The sequence below is a fragment of the Macaca mulatta genome, chromosome 19 (assembly GCF_049350105.2).
Source record: "Macaca mulatta isolate MMU2019108-1 chromosome 19, T2T-MMU8v2.0, whole genome shotgun sequence".
Classification (NCBI taxonomy): domain Eukaryota; kingdom Metazoa; phylum Chordata; class Mammalia; order Primates; family Cercopithecidae; genus Macaca; species Macaca mulatta.
The window spans coordinates 15,350,635-15,370,316 of record NC_133424.1 but is presented as its reverse complement, the minus strand read 5'-3'; the positions used below and the strand labels follow the sequence as shown (position 1 = coordinate 15,370,316).

Below are 19,682 nucleotides of genomic sequence, written 5' to 3'. Positions count from 1 at the left end.
GGACTCAAGTGATCCTCCCCGCTCAGTTTCCCAAGTAACTGAGAATACAGGTGTGAGCCACCACACCTGGCTTTTTTTTTTTTTTTTTTTTTTTTTTTTTTTGTAGAAATAGGGTCTTGCTATGTTGCTCAGACTGGTCTCAAACTCCTGGCCTCAAGCAGTCCTCCCACCTCGGCCTCCCAAAGTCCTGGTGTAAGCCACTGTGCCTGGCACAACTTTCCATTTTTCTTTCATTGTTAGAATGTATCTAATTGCGTGTATCCTCCCTGAGTTGAAATTTGGGGGATCTGGCCAGGCGCGGTGGCTCAAGCCTGTAATCCCAGCACTTTGGGAGGCCGAGACAGGTGGATCATGAAGTCAGGAGATCGAGACCATCCTGGCTAACACGGTGAAACCCCATCTCTACTAAAAAATACAAAAAACTATCCAGGCGAGTTGGCGGGCGCCTGTAGTCCCAGCTACTCGGGAGGCTGAGGCAGAAGAATGGCGTAAACCTGGGAGGCGGAGCTTGCAGTGAGCCGAGATCCGGCCACTGCACTCCAGCCTGGGCGACAGAGCGAGACTCCGTCTCAAAAAAAAAAAAAAAAAAAAAAAAATGTGGGGGATCTAAGACCGTGTTCTTAGATCTCACCACTGTATCTTCAGAGCCAACCACAGACCCTATCGCTAAAGAAACACTCAATATTGTTGATGTAGGGAGGAAGGGAGGAAGTGGTGAGGAGGGAAGGAATAGATTTACATAACTGTTCCGTATCTCCAAAAACCGATGCTTTTTTTTTTTTTTTTAAATCTCTCTCTCTTGTTCAGCTGCTGGCTCCAACCAGAAAAGGGATTTATATGGGGCTTCCTTGGACCTGTCTGCGCCATCTTCTCTGTAAGTGACATCATCTAAGCATCCTTGCTGCCCCGCTGAGGGTCATTAGAAAAGCAAGATAATAAAGATGGTGACAAGAGCAGGAACGCACCTTGGGTTGTCATGGGTTGGGTTAGGTTTCCTAAGACCACTCTTGAATCTTCAAACTCTAACACTGTTACTCAATATTTAAGAAAAAGACTTATGTGTATAATTCATATTAGACAGGCTAAGATGAAGAGATAATGGGCTTCAGGCCTGATGTGGTGGCTCACGCCTGTAATCTCAACACTTTGGGAGACCAAGGCGGGCAGATCACTTGAGGTCAGGAGTTCAAGACCAGCCTGGCCAACATGGTGAAACCCTGTCTCTACTAAAAATAAAAAATTAGCCAGGCATGGTGGTGGGTGCCTATACTTGGGAGGCCAAGGCAGGAGAATCGCTCGAACCCGGGAGGCAGAGGTTGCAGTGAACTGAGATTGCACCGCCATACTCCAGCCTGGGCAACAGAGCAAGACCCTGTCTGACCAAAAAAAAAAAAAAAAGAGAGAGATAATGGGTTTCAAATTCTATTCAACGAATCTTCTGTGGTTTCCTGAAGGTGAATTTAGCTCTCCTTCTGGTGACTCTCTGGATTTTGAAAAACAGACTCTCCTCCCTCAATAATGAAGTGTCCACCCTCCAGAACACAAGGTAAGATGGAGAAGGGGGTGACAACAACACAGACATGTATGGTTCCCAAGAGCCAAGCCATGTGCCTCAACAGCCACTGAGGTCCCATCTCAGGGTCTTTTGAAGGCACCCAGAGTAAACAGATGCAGCCATCCTTCTATGGCAGCCGTCTCAGATTCAGTGGTATCCTGTTGACACCCCGAGCAAAATGTTTTGTCCATGTCTAATCTCAGTTAGTGAATCCCAGAGCAACCGGAAAAATCTTCATTGGCTGGTAAATGGTATACATACAAAATAAGATACAATTCGACCACAAAACAGAATGAAACCATGTCATTTGCAGCAACATGGATGAAACTGGAGGTCATTCTGTTAAGTGAAATAAGCCAGGCACAAAAAGACAAATAGCATAGGCTGTCACTTACATAGAGAGGCGCTAAAGAAGCTGATCTCATGGAGGCAGAAAGTAGAATGATAAGTTAGCTGGGCATGGTGGGGGGCGCCTGTAATCCCAGCTACTCAGGAGGCTGAGGCAGGAGAATCGCTTGAACCCAGGAGGCGGAGGTTGCAGTGAGCCGAGATCGCACCACTGCACTCCAGCCTGGGAGACAGAGCGAGACTCTGCCTCAAAAAATAAAAAGAAAAAGAAAGTAGAATGATAGATTCCAGAGGCTGGACAAGGTGTGTGAGTAGGCAAGGTGATGAAGAGGGGTTGGTTAATGGGTACAACATACAGTCAGATAGAAGGAGTAAGTTATAATGTTGGATGGCAGAGTAGGGTGACTCTAGTTCACAATATATTGTATATTTCAAAATAGGTAGAGGGGAAAATTTGAAGTGTTCCCAACACATACAAATGATAGACACTCAAAGTGACAGATATCCTAAATACCCTGACTTAATCATGACACACTCTATACATGTTAGCAAAACATCATGTATGTCCCCATAAAGATGTACAAACATTATGAATCAATAAACTAAAAGGTTAAAAACTTCTTTGGACTTTTGTAAGCAGTCCTGTAACAAAAGTGCAAAGAAGTTAGCACTTTTAAAATACAAAGAAGGCCGGGCACGGTGGCTCATGCCTGTAATCCCAGCACTTTGGGAAGCCAAGGGTTGGAGGGGACAGATCACAAGGTAGGGAGTTCGAGACTAGCTTGGCCAAAGAGACCAGCCTGACCAACATGGTGAAACCCCGTCTCTACTAAAAATACAAAAATTAGGGGGTTGTGGTGGCCTGCGCCTGTAATCCCAGCTACTTGGGAGGCTGAGGCAGGAGAATTGCTTGAACCTGAGAGGCAGAGGTTGCAGTGAACCGAGACTGCACCATTGCACTCCAGCCTGGGTGACAGAGCGAGACTCCAACTCAAAAAAAACAGTGCAAAGAATGTGTACGTTTTCATGTCTGTTCCCACAGCCCAGCCTGCACCTTCATACCGTATCCTCAGTTCAGGCTCCTCATCACTCCTCATGCAATCCTCCCTCTGGGAAAATCCTAATCAACATTAAATCCTCTACGGGGGCCGGGCATGGTGGCTCAAGCCTGTAATCCTAACACTTTGGGAGGCCGAGGTAGGCAGATCACTTGAGGTCACGAGTTCAAGACCAGCCTGGCCAACATGGTGAAACCTTGTCTCTACTAAAAATACAAAAATTAGCCAGGCGTGGTGGTGGGCGTCTATAATTCCAGCTACTCAGGAGGCTGAGGTGGGAGAATCACTTGCACCCAGGAGGCGGAGGTCGCAGTGAGCCGAGATCGCGCCACTGCACTCCAGCCTGCGTGACAGAGCGAGATTCCGTCTCAAAATAAATAAATAAATAAATACATAAAAATAAAAAAATTCCTCTGTAGGGCTTGAGCAGTTTGTTGTTCCAGGCACCCTTGTGCAAAATTAATGAGCTTTCTTCTAGGTTCCTGTCATTATCCTTTCCAAATTCGTATGTCATGCTTTGGTTGTATTGGTGATTTGAAGAGACTGTGTAGTTCATGAACACAGAAATCTCTTTGCATGTTCAAAACTAACCCTTTTTTTTTTTTTTTTTTTTTTTTGAGATGGAGTCTTGCTCTGTCACTCCCAGGCTGGAGTGCAGTGGCGCTATCTCAACTCACTGCAACCTCCGCCTCCCGGGTTCAAGCGATTCTACTGCCTCAGCCTCCTGAGTAGCTGGGATTACAGGCGCCCTCCACCACGCCTGGCTAATTTTTGTATTATTTTTACCAAAGACCGGGTTTCACCATGTTGGTTGGGCTGGTCTCAAACTCCTGACCTCAGGTGATCCGCCTGCCTCGGCCTCCCAAAGTGCTGGGATTACAGATGTTGAGCCACCGCGCCCGGCCCCAGGTGGCATTTCTATTGTGGGCTATCATTGACAGTAAAGATCTAAACTGGTCACAGCCCAGTCTGAGAAATCATCTACAGGGGAGGGCAGAGGACTCCATGGGCACAGATGAAATAGCCTTGATTCTGTTTCTTTCTTATTCAATGCAGGATGCTGGCATTTAAAGCGACAGCTCAGCTGTTCATCCTGGGCTGCACGTGGTGTCTGGGCATCTTGCAGGTGGGTCCGGCTGCTCGGGTCATGGCCTACCTCTTCACCATCATCAACAGCCTGCAGGGCGTCTTCATCTTCCTGGTGTACTGCCTCCTCAGCCAGCAGGTACCACTGCCCAGCTCCCACCCAGTACTCTTCCTGTCCTCACTGCTTTCCGTGAGCTGACCCAGGGCACGCTTTGCCTCTGCAGGTCCGGGAGCAATACAGGAAATGGTCCAAAGGGTTCAGGAAATTGAGAACTGAGTCTGAGATGCACACACTCTCCAGCAGTGCGAAGGCTGACACCCCCAAACCCAGCACGGTAAGATCACGCATTGCTCCAGAGCATTTCACTAACCGACCCACCTGAGGAGCATGTGCCTATCACACAAGGAAACCTGGGAATACAGCAGGTGATGCCCTAGAAAGGCTCACATCTGAGTATGCCTTGACTCATTAACCATTAGCAATGATCTCAGTTTACATGTTTTTTTTTTTTTTTTTTTAATCAGCCAGGCCTGTTGGGATTACAGTCATAGCCTGTCATCCCAGCATTTGGGAGGCCTAGGCAAGAGGATCACTTGAGGCCAGGAGTTCAAGACGAGCCTGGGCAACATAGCAAGATCCCATCTCTACAAAAAATAAAAATAAAAATTAGCCAGACATGGTGGCATGCACCTGTAATCCCAGCTACTCCTCAGGAGGCTGAGGTGGGACAATCATTTGAGCCCCGTAGGTTGAGGCTGCAGTGAGCCATGATCATGCCACTGCACTCCAGCCCAGGCAACAGAGTGAGACCCTATCCCAAAACTTAAAAAAAAAAAAAATCCTTGGCTCTTACTCCTTAGGGAGCTGTGCTTATCTTGACTCTCACACACAAACACTCCTATTGGACACCTACTGTGTGCCATACATGGTTAACTAAATGAGCAGGAATTGATCTGAAGCAGTGATGCACATTCTACTCTCAGAAGCATTTACCCTATCCCTTTTCTCCACATACTGGTCTATCTCACAGTCACTTGGCACCACCACCCCATAAAGGCAAGCATGGGAGGAAACGCTGTGCATATTTATGAATTAAACAGAAATAGGTGTTAACTGGGATTTAGGCTCTCTTAACAAGTCTGCCTCTACCAACCAACACTTAGTAGTGGGTAGTGGGCAGTGCCTCTACTTAGCACCCTCTACCCCCTGCAAAACTCAGAAAGAAAAGCAGTATTGGGGCCAGCGATGGTGGCTTATGCTTGTAATCCCAGCACTTTAGGAGTCTGAGGCAGGACAGCTGCTTGAGGACAGGAGTTCCAGACCAGCCTGAGCAACCCAGTGAGACCTCATCCCTATAAAGCATTTAAAAATTAGCTGAGGGTGGTGGTGTGCACCTGTAGTCCCAGCTCCTCAGGAAGCTGAGGTGAGAGGATCACTTGAGCCCAGGAGTTTGAGGCTGCACTGAGCTATGATTATGCCACTGCACTTCGGCCTGGATGACAAAGCAAGACCTCTTCTCTAAAAAACAATACTAATAATAGAAGTAAATACATAAAGTTTTAAAAACACACGGGGCAACCTGGGAATCAGCGGGTGATGCTCTAAGAGGGTTCATATTTGAGCAACTCCTTGACTCGTTAACAATAGCAAATATCTCAGTTTAAACGCTTTTTCATAAATCAGCCAGGAACAGTGGCTCAAGCCTGTTAAGCCAGCACTTTGGGAGGCCGAGGCGGGCAGATCACGAGGTCAGGAGATCGAGACCATCCTGACTAACACAATGAAACTCCATCTCTACTAAAAATACAAAAAAAAAAAATTAGCCGGGCATGGTGGCAGGCAGCTGTAGTCTGAGCTACTCGGGAGGCTGAGGCAGGAGAATGGCGTGAACCCGGGAGGTGGAGCTGGCAGTGAGCCAAGATTGCACCACTGCACTCCAGCCTGGGAGACAGAGAGAGGCTCCATCTCAAAAAAAAAAAAAAAAAGCCAGATTTGTACAGTCTCTTCACCCAGTGAGATTTAGGCCTCTTGAGTCTTCCTTCCCATTTAAAGAGCCCATTCAGGGCCGAGCATGGTGGCTCATGCCTATAATCTCAGCACTTCAGGGGGCCAAGGTGAGCAAATCACTTGAGGTCAGGAGGTCGAGACCAGCCTGGCCAGCACGGCAAAACTCCATCTCTACTAAAAATACATAAATTAGCCAGGGGTGGTAGTGCATACCTGTAATCCCAGCTACTCAGGAGGCTGAGGCAGAAGAATTGCTTGAACCAGGGAGGTAGAGGTTGCGGTGAGCCAAGGTTGCCCCATGCCACTGTACTCTAGCCTGGGCAACACAGCAATACTCTGTCAAAAAAGAAAGAGAGAGAGAGAGAGAGAGAGAGAGAGAGAGCCTATTCAGCCTGGGCAACATAGCAAGACCCCATCTCTACAAAAAAGTTTTAAAAATTCACTGGGTATGGTGGCACATGCCTGTAGTCCCAGCTACTTGGGAGGCAGAGGCGAGAGGATGGCTTGAGCCCAGGAGATGGAGACCAACCTGGGCAGCATGGCAAAATCCCATCTCTACACAAAATATAAAAACTAGCTGGGCATGGTGGTCCATGCCTATAATCCCAGCTGCTTGGGAGGCTAAGGCAGGAGGATCACTTGAGCTCAGGAGTTCAAGGCCACAGTGAGCTATGATTGTGCCACTGCACTCCAGCCTGGGTGACAGAGCAAGATCCCTTGTCTAAAGTAAATAAATAAATAATAATAATTTTTTTAAGTTTTGAAAAGAAGCCCACCATACTGCCAGGCACTCTTTCTGCATTTGCATTTCTCTCATTACCTTTTTCTTTTCTTTTCTTTTCTTCTCTTTTTTTTTTTTTTTTTTTTTTTTTTGAGACAGAGTTTTGCTCTTGTTACCCAGGCTGGAGTGCAGTGGCGTTATCTTGGCTCACCGCAACCTCCGCCTCCCGGGTTCAAGCGATTCTCCTGCCTCCACCTCCCGAGTAGCTGAGATTACAGGCATGCGCCACCAAGCCTGGCTAATTTTGTATTTTTAGTAGAGATGTTGGTCAGGTTGGTCTCAAATTCCCAACCTCAAATGATCTGCCCACCTTGGCCTCCCGAAGTGCTGGGATTACAGGCGTGAGCCACCGCTCCTGGCCTCATTACCTTTTTCATCCAACCTGCACAATCCCTGTTTCCAACACAGGATCTTCTATTTCCTCTTCTGTTCTCACTAAATGCCCTCACCACCTATGTCTCTCTCTCTCTCTCTCTCTCTCTCTCTCTCACACACACACACACACACACACACACACACACAAATCCAAGTCATCATGTGACACATTGTAAACTCCATGCTCTCAATCATACAACCAAACGTGAACATCCGCCTTCCACATTCCCATATTTTGACTGAATTTCTTTTGTCCTTTCCAAAGGTAAGACTTTCACCCACACTATAGATTCCATCATCAAGCCATGTCAGTCATCCCTCTTTCCTGCTTCTGTCATTAAATCTCCATCCTGTCTTTTCTTTTCTTTTCTTTTTGTTTTAGACAGAGCCTCACTTGCTCTGTCACTCAGGCTGGAGTACAGTGGCACCATCTGGGCTCACTGCAAACTCTGTCTCCTGGGTTCAAGCAATTCTCTTGCCTCAGCCTCCTGAGTAGCTAGGATTACAGGTGCCCGCCACCACGCCCGGCTAATTTTTGTATTTTTAGTAGAGACAGGGTTTCGCCATGTTGGCCAGGCTGGTCTTGGACTCCTGGCCTCAAGCCATCTGCCCGCCTTGGCCTCCCAAAGTGCTGGGATTACAGACGTGAGCCACTGCGTCCCGCCCATCCCTGTCTTTGACTCTCCTACATCCTTCATACTTATAAAGACCTCAGTGATTACGTTGGGTTCACCAAGACAATCCAGGGCAATTTTCCTGTCTCAAGATCCTTTTCATAACCATATCTGCAAAGTCTCCTTCTCCATGTCAAGTAGCAATTACAGGTTCTGGGGATTAGGGATGTGAACCTCTTTGGGGGGTCATTATTCTGTCTATCATACCCATATAGTTTGGGTTTACCTATTGCAGAATCATCAAAATCTGCCTCATATTGTAGATATTTGCATAAATATTTATCACCCTTCCACCCCACACAGCCACTGGAAATAATATACACATTGAAGGAAGGAAACATGTCCTTTTGTGTAGGGAATTAGAGTTAGGCCATCAGATAGCCAAAAAAAGGCTTCTGAAATTTAGGTGTGTGATCAGATATTCCTGCCAACTACAGACAAAGGACCAAGAAAACCCGTTGCGTTACTTAATGTCATTTTATCTTCTACTGTTTCCTAAAACTTGGTATCTCTGGTGTTTGAAAATGTATGTGTCTTGGCCGGGCATGCTGGCTCACACCTGTAATCCCAACACTTTGGGAGGCCAAGGCGGGCAGATCACTTGAGGTCAGGAGTTTGAGACCAGCCTGGCCAACATGGCAAGACCGCACATCTACTAAAAATACAAAAACTAGTCAGGCATGGTGATGGGTGCCTGTAATTCCAGCTACTTGGGAGGCTGAGGCACAAGAATTGCTTGAACGCAGGAGGCAGAGGTTGCAGTAAAGCCGAGATTGAGCCACTGCACTCCAGCCTGGGTGACAGAGTGAGACTCAGTCTCAAAATAAAAAAAAGAAAAAGAAAAGAAAATGTGTGTGTCTTGCTTTTATTCTGCAGTCCCTGCCACGGCTTTCTGCAGTCTTGTTTCATACAAACAGAATGTCTTGTGATCACTACTGAATAATTTCCTGAAGCACAATATTAACCTCTTGAGCACATATTAATTATCCATTAAATACTAACTATATAAGCGAGTGAAGCTGCCCATCTCGAACCCTAGAAATTACACTAAGTTTCCTATGAACCTGGGAATAGCTAACTCATACTGGAGATGGAAAAGGTATGGAAAAAAGGAATTCAGGCCTGGTGCATTGGCTCACGCTTGTAATCCCAGCACTTTGGGAGGCCAAGGCGGGAAGATCACTTTAGCTCAGGAGTTCCAGACCATCGTGGGAAAGTAACGTGGCAAAATTCCATCTCTACAAAAAATACAAAAATTAGCCAGGCATGGTGGTGCGTGCCTGTAGTCCCAGCTACCAGGAGGCTGAAATTGAAGGATCGCTTGAGCCCAGGAGGTTGAGTCTCCAGTGAGCTACGATCCCACCACTGTGCTCCAGCCTGGGCAACAGAGCAAGACCCCTGTCTCAGAAAAAAAAAAAAAAAGGAACTCAGTCCTTCTTCCTTTAAATCTTATGTGATTAACAATAGATAACACTTCTAACATTTCATTAATTTCCCACCTGCCTTCTTTTATAACTCCACATTTAAAGCAACATTACACAAACACTGGACCTCAGAGGTCAAGACATACATTTGGAAACAGGTAGATCTTTTTAAATGTTTTTTAATTGATCCATAATAGACGTACATAGTTTCTAGGCACATGTGATAATTTGCTACACTCATATAAGCAAATCAGGGTAACTGGGATATCTATCACCTTAAATATTTATCTTTTCTTCATACCAATAACATTCAAATTATTCTCTTCCAGCTATTTTGAAATGTATGGTAGATTAATGTTAACTATAATCACCTTTTTTTTTTTTGGTACATCTTTTTTTTTTTTTTTTTTTTTGAGAGAGAGTTTCACTCTGTCGCCCAGGCTTGAGTGCAGTGGTGCCATCTCGGCTCACTGCAACCCCCGCCTCCCAGGTTCAAGCGATTCTCCTGCCTCAGCCTCCCGAGTAGCTGGGACTACAGGCGCCTGCCACTAAGCCTGGCTAATTTATTATTATTATTATTATTATTATTATTATTATTGTATTTTAGTAGAGACAGGGTTTCACCATGTTGGCCAGACTGGTCTCGAATTCCTGACCTCAAGTGATCTGCCCACCTCGGCCTCCCAAAGTGCTGGGATCACAGGTGTGAACCACTGCACCTGGTGGAACATTGGCTGCTACAGGCGTGAGTCACTGCGCCTCGCCCAGATAGATATTTTACTGCAGCATGTTTACTTCCTCTTAACTTTGGTAACTTGGGGTTTAGGAGGCATACAAAGATGGGGCCTCTAAGAACGGGATGGAGCAAAATGAAAGCTGACATGGCCTCTTGATGTTGCCCTGACAAATATATATGGTAAGAAAACCTTATGATTAACGACTTCTTGGCCAGGCGTGGTGGCTCACGCCTAGAATTCCAGCATTTTGGGGAGGTTGAGATGGGAGGATCAGTTGAGCCCAGAAGTTCAACACCAACCTCGGCAATACAGTGAGTCCCCATCTCTACAAAAAATTAAAATTAAAAAATGAGCCGGGCATGGTGGCACATGCCTGTAGTTGCAGCTACTCAGGAGGCTGAGGCAGGAGGATCACTTGAACCTGGGAGGTGGAGGTTGCAGTGAGCAGAGATGGTGCCACTGCACTCCAGCCTGGGTGACAAAGCGAGGCCCTGTCTCTAAAAAGAAAAAAAAAAAAAAAAGACTTCTTAAATTTCTTTTTTTAAATAAATTTTATTGCATATATTTGAGGTTTAACCCATGAAGTTATGGTATACATATAGATAATAAAATGGTTATCTACATGTGAAGCAAATTAACATATCTATCATCTCACATAGTTACTTATTTTTGTGGCACAAGCAGCTATAATCTACTTATTTAACTAATTTCTTATTTTCTTTTTAAAATGGAAATTATAGGTTTTCTTTCTATAGTCTTATAGATATTTCTAAAAATATATATTTCAGGCTGGGCTGAAATATATTACAGTGGCTCACACCTGTAATCCCAGCACTTTGGGAGGCTGAGGCAGGCGGATCACCTGAGGTCAGGAGTTCGAGACCAGCTTGGCCAACAAGGTGAAACCCTGTCTCTACTAAAAATACAAAATTAGCCGGGCGTGGTGGCACATGCCTGTAATCCCGGGTACTTGGGAGGCTGAGGCAGGAGAATCACTTGAACCCAGGAAGTGGAGGTTGCAGTGAGTCGAGGCCACGCTATTGCACTCCAGCCCAGGTGACAAGAGTGAAACTGTCTCAACAACAAAATATATACATATATATATATTTCAGGTTAACTAGAAAAATCTTCTGAATAAGATCTTCCCTCTTTGCCCGTGGAAAATCTGAACAATATTTCAGCCATTTAGAGGGGAAAGAAAAGACTTTGTTCTGTGTGTTTCAAGAAATTCACCGTGTCAGCAATATGAAGGATGTCATGGAAGGCATGCTTGGCATTCAATTCCTGCAGAAACCAGAATTCTTCCATGCCCTACAATATGCCCCACAAACTCTCAGCATACAGATGGCCAGCAGTGGCCCATATCTTGGTCACTCTGAAGCACAATATTTATGAAGGTATAGAAGGTTCTCCCACAGCCTCTGCTTCCTACAAAGACTCTTCCAGATCTTAAAATGAAGCAGGAAAACGAGCCTAAGAGGATTTTCATAGCAACAACATCCAAAAGGGCTAGAATGTTCACACCACAATCTGGATTTCTTAATTTTTTTCGTTGTTGCTGTTCTCTAGTTCTACGGGTTTGATTATTTAGTCATGTGAAAAATACTGATTATTCACACATAGATCAAGAGAGACACGGCTTCTGCCTTCATGGAGCTTTTAGGGGAAAATGAAGTGGCTCTTGCAGCTAGAGTTGACTCAGAAGCTGAAATTCCCAGAAATCAAGTTTCTACTGCTAGGCAATTGAAGTATAAACTGTTTTGTAAACACCGTCTTCTTTCATCTTCACACCAACATGCAGAAAAATTTCTAAAGTTTCTCAGATCAGGAATGTGCAACAAATTCCATTTCTAAGGAATGACCTGCAAAACTCCTAAATGTGCCAAGCAAATGCCCTTTCCCCTGTCTGTTATCTGCTTTCCTTGAATAGAGATTCTACATGACCATGAAACTTCGAAGATGGGTATGGCACAGTTCATGCCCTGTAATCCTAGCACTTTGGAAGGGTGAGGGAGGAGGATGGCTCGAGCCCAGGAGTTTGAGATCAGCGTGGGCAACAGAGTGAGACCCATCTCTACCCCCCAAAAAACTTAAAAATTAGCCAAGCATGGTGGTGATATAGGAGTTAAGGAGAAGTCATTTAGGTAAATAGCAAGGGTAGGAAGTCCTCAGTAAGATTTTCTGTTTAATGAAAAGCAGTCCCCAAATCATTTTCTTTTCTAACAAAGAGCAGCCTGTAAAATCGAGCTGCAGACATAGATAAGCAAGCCGGAAGCTTGCACGGGTGGATGCCGGCGGCTGTGCCAATAGGAAAAAGCTACCTAGACTAGGCATGTCCAAAATGGCGGCTCCAAGTTCCCTTCTCTTTGCCAGCCATGTGTACAGTAAATAGCAGACAACATAGCATCAGCCAAGTGGAAAGCTCATTTGCATAATAAGATTAGGGTGGGGTGACCAGCTTACATAGGGGTAGGCCCTAGGTAAATCAGACACCGCCTTCTCAAGCCTGTCTACAAAATCCGGTGCACTATGACGAGGGTCCCATTCATTTGCCCCTCTCCCACACAAGAGAGAGAACTGTTCTCCTTTCTCTTCGTTTTGCCTGTTAAACCTCTGCTCCTGGCCAGGCACAGTGGCTCATGCCTGTAATCTCAGCACTTTGGGACGCTGAGGTGGGTGGATCACCTGAGGTCAGGAGCTCAAGACCAGCTTGGTCAACATAGTGAAACCTTGTCTCTACTAAAAATACAAAAATTAGCCAAGTGTGGTGGCACACACCTGTAATCCCAGCTACTCGGGAGGCTGAGGCAGGAGAATTACTTGAACCCAGGAGGCAGAGGTTGCAGTGAGCCGAGATCATGCCACTACACTCCAGCCTGGGCAACAGGGCAAGACTCTGTCTAAAAGAGAAAAAAAAAAAAAACCCTCCACTCCTAAACTCATTCCTTGTGTGTGTCCATGTCCTTAATTTTCTTGACATGAGACAACAAACCTTGGGTATTACCCCAGACAATGACGCCACTTCAGTGGCACACGTGGGCACAGCCAGATGTGGTCCCAGTCATGGGAGGATGAGGTGGGAGGGTCGCTTGAACCCAGGAGTTCGAGGTTACAGAGAGCTATGATCACACCACCACACTCAAGCCTGGGTAACAAAGTGAGACCCTGTCCCCAAAAAATTAAAATTTAGAAAAAGTTTTGAAGTTGCACAGATATAGGTTGATGAACTGAAAGTCTAAAAATAAATAGTAAAGTCATTAACACAATAAATGGAAATATATGTAATTCCAGGAACTATAACCTCCAGCTACAGAAACGCTTCTTAATCAAGAACCAAAAAGCAAAAGCAATAAAATAAAAATCTGAAATGTTTTACTTCAACAAATCTTAAAGCTTCTAAATAACAACATCATAAACAAAGTTTGATGTCAAATAATTAAAATATTTACATTACATTATTAACGTTAAGAGTATAAAATAGGCCAGGTGCGGTGGCTCATGCCTGCAATCCCAGCACTTTGGGAGGCCAAGGCAGGCGGATCACTTGAGTCCAGTAGTTCAAGACCAACCTGGGCAACATGGTGAAATCCTATCTGTACAGACAAAATACAAAAAATTAGCAGGGTGCAGTAGTATGTACCTGTAGTCTCAGCTACTTGGGATGCTGAGGCAGGAGAATCACTTGAACCTGGGAGGTGGAGGCTACAGTGAGCCGAGATCTCATCACTGCACTCCAGCCTGAGTGACAGAGTAGGACTCTGTCTCAGAAAAAAAGAGCAAAAAGTTAACTTAGAAAGAACTCTTTCAAACCATTTATTTAAAAAAGTAAACAAGAAACTAGAAAAAAATATATACAAATGTATGAATAAAGAAATCATATGGGCCAGGCACAATGACTTGTGCCTGTAATCTCAACACTCTGAGAGGCTAAGTTGGCCAGATCGTTTGAGGCCAGAAGTTTGAGACAAGCCTGGGCAACATAGCAAGACCTTGTCTCTACCAAAAAAAAAAAAAAAAAAGAGTGGGCTGTGGTGGCATGCACCCATAGTCCCAGCTACTCAGGGGGCCGAGGCAGGAGGATCACTTGAGTGCAGGAGTTCAAGGCTGCGGTGAGCTATGATCGCACCACTGCACTCCAGCCTGGGTGACAGAGGAAGACCCTATCTCTTTAAAAAATAACTACAATAAATAAATTATAGGAAAGGAAAGACAAATGGCTAATAATTACATAGGATGTTTATCCTCACTAGTAATCAGGGAAAGTATAATAATAATACAAGAACAAAATTCTATCAAATTATCAAAAACTGAACAGTTGGACAATATTCAGGGCTGGTTTGGTTGTAGGAAATGGGCATCCCTGTACAGTGTTAGGATATTAACACAGCCACTTACCACAACAATTTGAAAGTGCAGTTGATTGTCTTTATTTGCAGTAATTATAACTCTATAAAGTCACTGTGAACACTGAATTAGCAAATACTTAACCATTGCTCCTAGGGGAAATATGTATGTATATATAAAATCTCACATAGATTATAATGTTAAGTTCCAAAAGCAACTCAAGCTGGTAGATTCTAATTTTTTTTGAGGCAGGGTCTTGCTTTGTCACCCATGCTGGAGTACAGTGGTACAAACACTGCTCACTGCAGCCTCGACCTCCCAAGGCCCAAGCAATCCTCCTGCCTCAGCCCCCCACGTAGCTGAAACTACAGGTGCGTGCCACCACACCTAGCTAATTTTTGTATTTTTTGTAGAGACATGGGTCTCACTATGCTGCCCAGGCTCAGGTCCCAATCTCCTGAGCTCAGGCGCTCCACAGGCTTCAGCCCCCCTAAGTGCTGGGATTACAGGCATGAGCCACTGCACCTGGCCTCTATTTGTTTTAAAAAAGAGAAATTGAGATCCTGAGTGTTAAGTGACTTGACTGAGGCCATCCCACTAACATGAGCCAGGGTTAGGATTCAAACCCCATCCAACCGGTCCCAGAGCTGGAGCTTCTTGCACTGCCCTACACTACCTACCATCTCTATCCTCTGGGCACCTTTGTATAAGAACCAAAACAGTACAGAGCATTGCTTTGTCAACTCAGCTGGGAACATTTTCCAGTGCAACTCACATTTTTCACTGCTCTGTGCCTGTCTATATAAACTCAATGAATATTGATTTAGGGTCTTTGGAGAACTTTGAATGCTACCCCCCAAGTAACCATTGTTGGCAACCTGGTATCTCTACTTTTAGCCATTTCTCCTTCTCTATAGATAGTGCAGAAGTGACCCACTTGGTACAAGCATCCTTGCCAAGCCTCCACTAGGTCAGTGTAAGAATTAAAGAAAGAGGAAAGAAACACAAAAGGTGGCTTGATGGTTAAGACAGGTTTATTTTAGAGAAAACACACCTGAGAGGGGCTGCTGGCTGAGTTAGGTTAGAGTCACACTTTTTTACAGACTAAGAGTTTTTAAGGATTTAGGGTGGGAGAGTTTATTAGAGGCTTGGACTGCTTCTGTGTTTTTTTGTTTGTTTGTTTTTTGTTTTTTTTGTTATTATATGGGAGGGAGAGTGGTGTGTTTGTTTTTATACATTTTTCTGCAGCTGCAGGGATACCCCCCAAGTCTGCTTTTAGCTTCCCTATTTTAGTGCACCTGGAGGGAAAGGAATGTGCTTATTAAGGCCCACTGTTTTACTGGGGCCCATTGTGTGAAGGCGAAGTTTGGCAGTTACCCAAGAGACTTTTCCCCCACCTTCCTCTGTGCCCGAGCTGTTTTAACTGTGTTTTACTGTCTGCTTTTTTTGGCTGCTTATAGTTTTTAAAAAAGCAATTTCCTTAAATCCAGAAGTCTGAAAAGGAAGCTGAAACTTAAAGTGGCAGTGTTTGTCCAAAATAACGGGGCTCCTGCTCTGTCAGTCAGTACCCTCAAGTCACTCCTGATCCTCAACCTCCATGCCTAAGCCTGGTTCAAGAGACCATATAACATCTGCCTTTTATTACATGCATGATGGGTGCATGGGATTCTGCATGCCCTTTGCATGATAGAGACTGCTGAGGTGAGATGGGGAATGTCAGAGTCAGCTGCTGCTTGAGGAAGCAGAACCCACAGCTGGAGGCTTGGAACACATGGGGCCCTATGAGTGCAGAGCCCATATCCCCATAGAGTCTACCTAGGGCAGGGGTTGCCAAATGTTTTCTTAAAGAGCCTGATAGTGTACGTGTTAGGCTTTGTGGGACAGGTATTTACAGCAACTCAACTGTACCACTGTGGTATGAAAACAGCTATAGACAATCATAAATGAATGATCATGGCTATGTTTTAATAAAACTTTATGGACACTGAACTTGAACTTCATGTATCAGTCATGTGACACAAAATATCATTCTTCTTTTTATTTGTTTTCACCCATTTGAAAAATGTAAAAACTATTCTTAGCTGTACAGAAACAGATGGTGGGCCAGATTTTAGTTTCCAGACCATGATGTTCAGATTAACAGAAGCACTTCACTCTACACTAATTTATTCATCCATTCATCACATATTTGATGAGCACTTATAGGCACACTTCAGAGATATTGCAACTTCTGTTCCAGATCGCCACAATAATATGAATATTGCAATAAAGCAAGTCACACACATTTTTTGGTTTCTCAGTGTAAATAGAAGTATGCTTACCCTATACCATAATGTGTGTAATAGCATTCTGTGTTTTTTAAATGTCCATACTTTAATTTAAAAATAGTTTATTTCTAAAAAATGTTCATGCAGGGACACAGAGTGAGCTCATGCTGTTGGGAAAATGGTACCAACAGACTTGCTCGACACAGGGCTGCCATAAACATTCAATGTGTAAAAAATGCAATATCTGTGAAGGGCAATGAAATGAGGTATTCCTATACTCTTGTGAAAGGCATAATGCTAAATTGAGAGAAGCTAAAACATATAAGACAGACATGATCCTATATCCAGGAATATTGATTATTTGTAAGATGGAAAACGAGGAGAAAGGAAAGGTGCAGTGCAATGAACTCTGTGGTCTAGGGGACACACAGCCTCTCTAAGGACATGGCAGAGGTGAAACACAGACAAGGTTGGGGAAGGTAGGTCAGAGGAAACTCTAGGGTCAGCAGGTGGCAGCATCCATTTGCCCCCGTATCTTCACCTTTTTAAATTTATTAAGTCGATTCTCTTTATTTATAATGGAAATAATGTTAATTTGCTCATGGGTTGTGTTTGAATATTAAGTAAGAAAATAAACATTAAGCTCTGGTATTTAGTAAGAAACCCAAAGACAAACAATAGATAAGGGGCAAGCAGGCAGCGGAGTTTCCCATCTCATTTCTCCAGAATTATATCATCCAGTTAGAAACATGAAATACGGCTCTAAGGTAGAGTTTGGCTTCTCAGCTGGATTTGAAGTACAAGACCACGCCCACCAAAGACAGCAGACAAGGGAGCTAGGGTACAAGTTTGAAGGGTACACGTTTGAAGAACCCTCTCCCTCCAGCTCTCCACCTTGGGGGTCCACTGTAAGCAGTTTCCCTGGCTGTTTTCCCCTTTCTGCATCTAACAGCCATTGCGCAACTGGGGAAACAAAGACCCATCTAGGCCTTAGTCTCCTTGCGGGGAACCTACAATTCGGAAACCAGAAGTATGTGACTAAGCTCCCGGAAGCCGGAAGTTAAGGAGCCCGGATGTCATGGGACCGGAAGTTTGAAAGTCCAGGGCCACTGACCTGCAAGCTTCAGAATCTGCAGATCTGGAGTCTTCAAGCTCCAGTAGTGATACTTTGATATCCAGAGGTTGGATTCTAGTGATCTGAACATACAAGAGAGTACTGGATACGGAAATTCTTCTGAATTAGTTGGGTGGCTGAAATGGGAATTGTAAGGAGGAATAATGAGGGGAAAAGAAGAGAAATTGAATGAATAAAGGGGCCAATGGTGGGGGGGAGGGGGAGGGAGGGATGGTGCTTGAGACCAGGGCAGCATGTGAAGGACTGCCTACGAATGTCCTAAATATCTACATTTAGGGCATTCTGGGATGGGTGTTTGAAAGACTGAGGGTGGTGTGTTTTGCAACAGCATGGATGCAGCTGGAACCATCATCCTAAGTGAATTAACTTAGAAATAGAAAACCAAATACCACATGTTCTCACCTTTAAGAGAGAGCTAAATATTGGGTATGCGTGAATATAAAGATGGGAACATTAGACAATGGGGACTACTAGATGGAGGAGGGAGGGAGGAGGGCAAGGGTTGAAAAACTACCTGTCAGGTACTGTGCTCACTAACTGGATTCGTTTGTACCCTAAACCTCAGCATCATGCAATATACCCTTGTAACAAACCTAAACGTGTACCCTCAGAATCTAAAATAAAAGTTGAAACTTTTAAAAATCACTGGTGATAGACATTTGGGTTATTCCCAGTTTGGGCTATTACAAACTGCTTTGCTAGCTTTAACTTTTTTTGAATAATAAACTCTTAAATTTACAGTGCAAGAAATACAGAAAGAGAGAGAGAAAGACAAAGAAAAAAAAGATAGAGAAAGGAAAAGCAAAGAAAGAAGAAAAAAGAAAACAATGAAAAAAAGAGAGGAAGGGAGGAAGGGAGGGAGGAAGGGAAGAAAAAAAAAAGGAAGGAAAGATGGAAGAAGGAAGGAAGGAGGGGAGGGGAGGGAAGGGAAGGGAAGGGAAAGGAAAGGAAGAAGAAAGAAAGACTGATGGTGGGATAAGAGGGAAGGGGCTGGGAAGAACTAAGTGAAACATTCTGAAAATGAAGATGGTGGCCAGGCGTGGTGGCTCACGCCTATAATCCCAGCGCTTTGGGAGACCGAGGCAGGCAGATCACCTGAGGTCAGGAGTTCAAGAACAGCCTGGCCAACATGGTGAAACCCCATCTCTACTAAAAATACAAAAATTAACTGGGCATGGTGGCGGGTGCCTGTAATCCCAGCTACTCGGGAGGCTGAGGCAGGAGAATGGCTTGAATCTGGGAGGCGGAGGTTGCAGTGAGCCGAGATCGCACCATTGCACTCCAGCCTGGGCAACAAGAGTGAAACACAGTCTCACAAAAGAAAAAGAAAAAAGAAAATGAAGATGGGAAGATTGGGGATGTTGTGAGGACGCCTGAGAGGTGTTGGGTGGCATTGGAAGAGACTGATATTGAGAGGAGGCACTGGGTGTTGTGGAGAGCCTGGGGAGAAAGTTGGAGCAACAGGGAGTTGGGGAGCGACTGCATAAGGTATAAGTTGGAGTTATCACATGAGGAGACCAAGTTGAATAGGGCACGAATGAGAGAGACTAGGAAGGAAAGAGGATACAGGGAGGCTGGTGCAGCAATGGAGGGTGGACTTGGAGAGCTTGTAGGGATTTCGTATGGTGGGCCGAATATGAATAGGTATGAGGTGAAGCAGGAACAAGAGGGGAGGGAGTGAGAACTGGGCAGGTGTGGGGCCTGAGGGAAATGAGGAGAGCAGGCTGGACTGTAAAAACTCAAAGTACACTGGAGGGTATGGACTCAGTCATCTGGTGTAGAAAGAAGGTTCTCAGGTAGCTCGAACCATGAGTACAAAGTGGGGGGCAGGGAGAACTGTGAGAAATTGGAATGTATTGTTGTGAAAGAGGGCAATGGAGTATGAGGGTT

General features: G+C 44.8%; 1 protein-coding gene across 21 annotated transcripts in view; it reads left to right on the top strand.

Moving 5' to 3' along the window:
- The window catches only part of ADGRE2 (adhesion G protein-coupled receptor E2), a 47,015-nt gene extending 28,578 nt beyond the window's left edge, over window positions 1-18,437 (top strand). For 7 of the 21 annotated variants that reach the window (XM_077975838.1, XM_077975833.1, XM_077975832.1 and 4 more), the window contains 5 exons: window positions 808-874; window positions 1,455-1,546; window positions 4,018-4,186; window positions 4,272-4,382; window positions 11,159-12,800. In XM_077975838.1, the coding sequence (XP_077831964.1) occupies window positions 808-874; window positions 1,455-1,546; window positions 4,018-4,186; window positions 4,272-4,382; window positions 11,159-11,167 (448 nt within the window). In that variant the 3' untranslated portion in view covers window positions 11,168-12,800. 21 annotated transcript variants of the gene reach the window in all.
- Window positions 18,438-19,682: the final 1,245 nt, after the last annotated feature.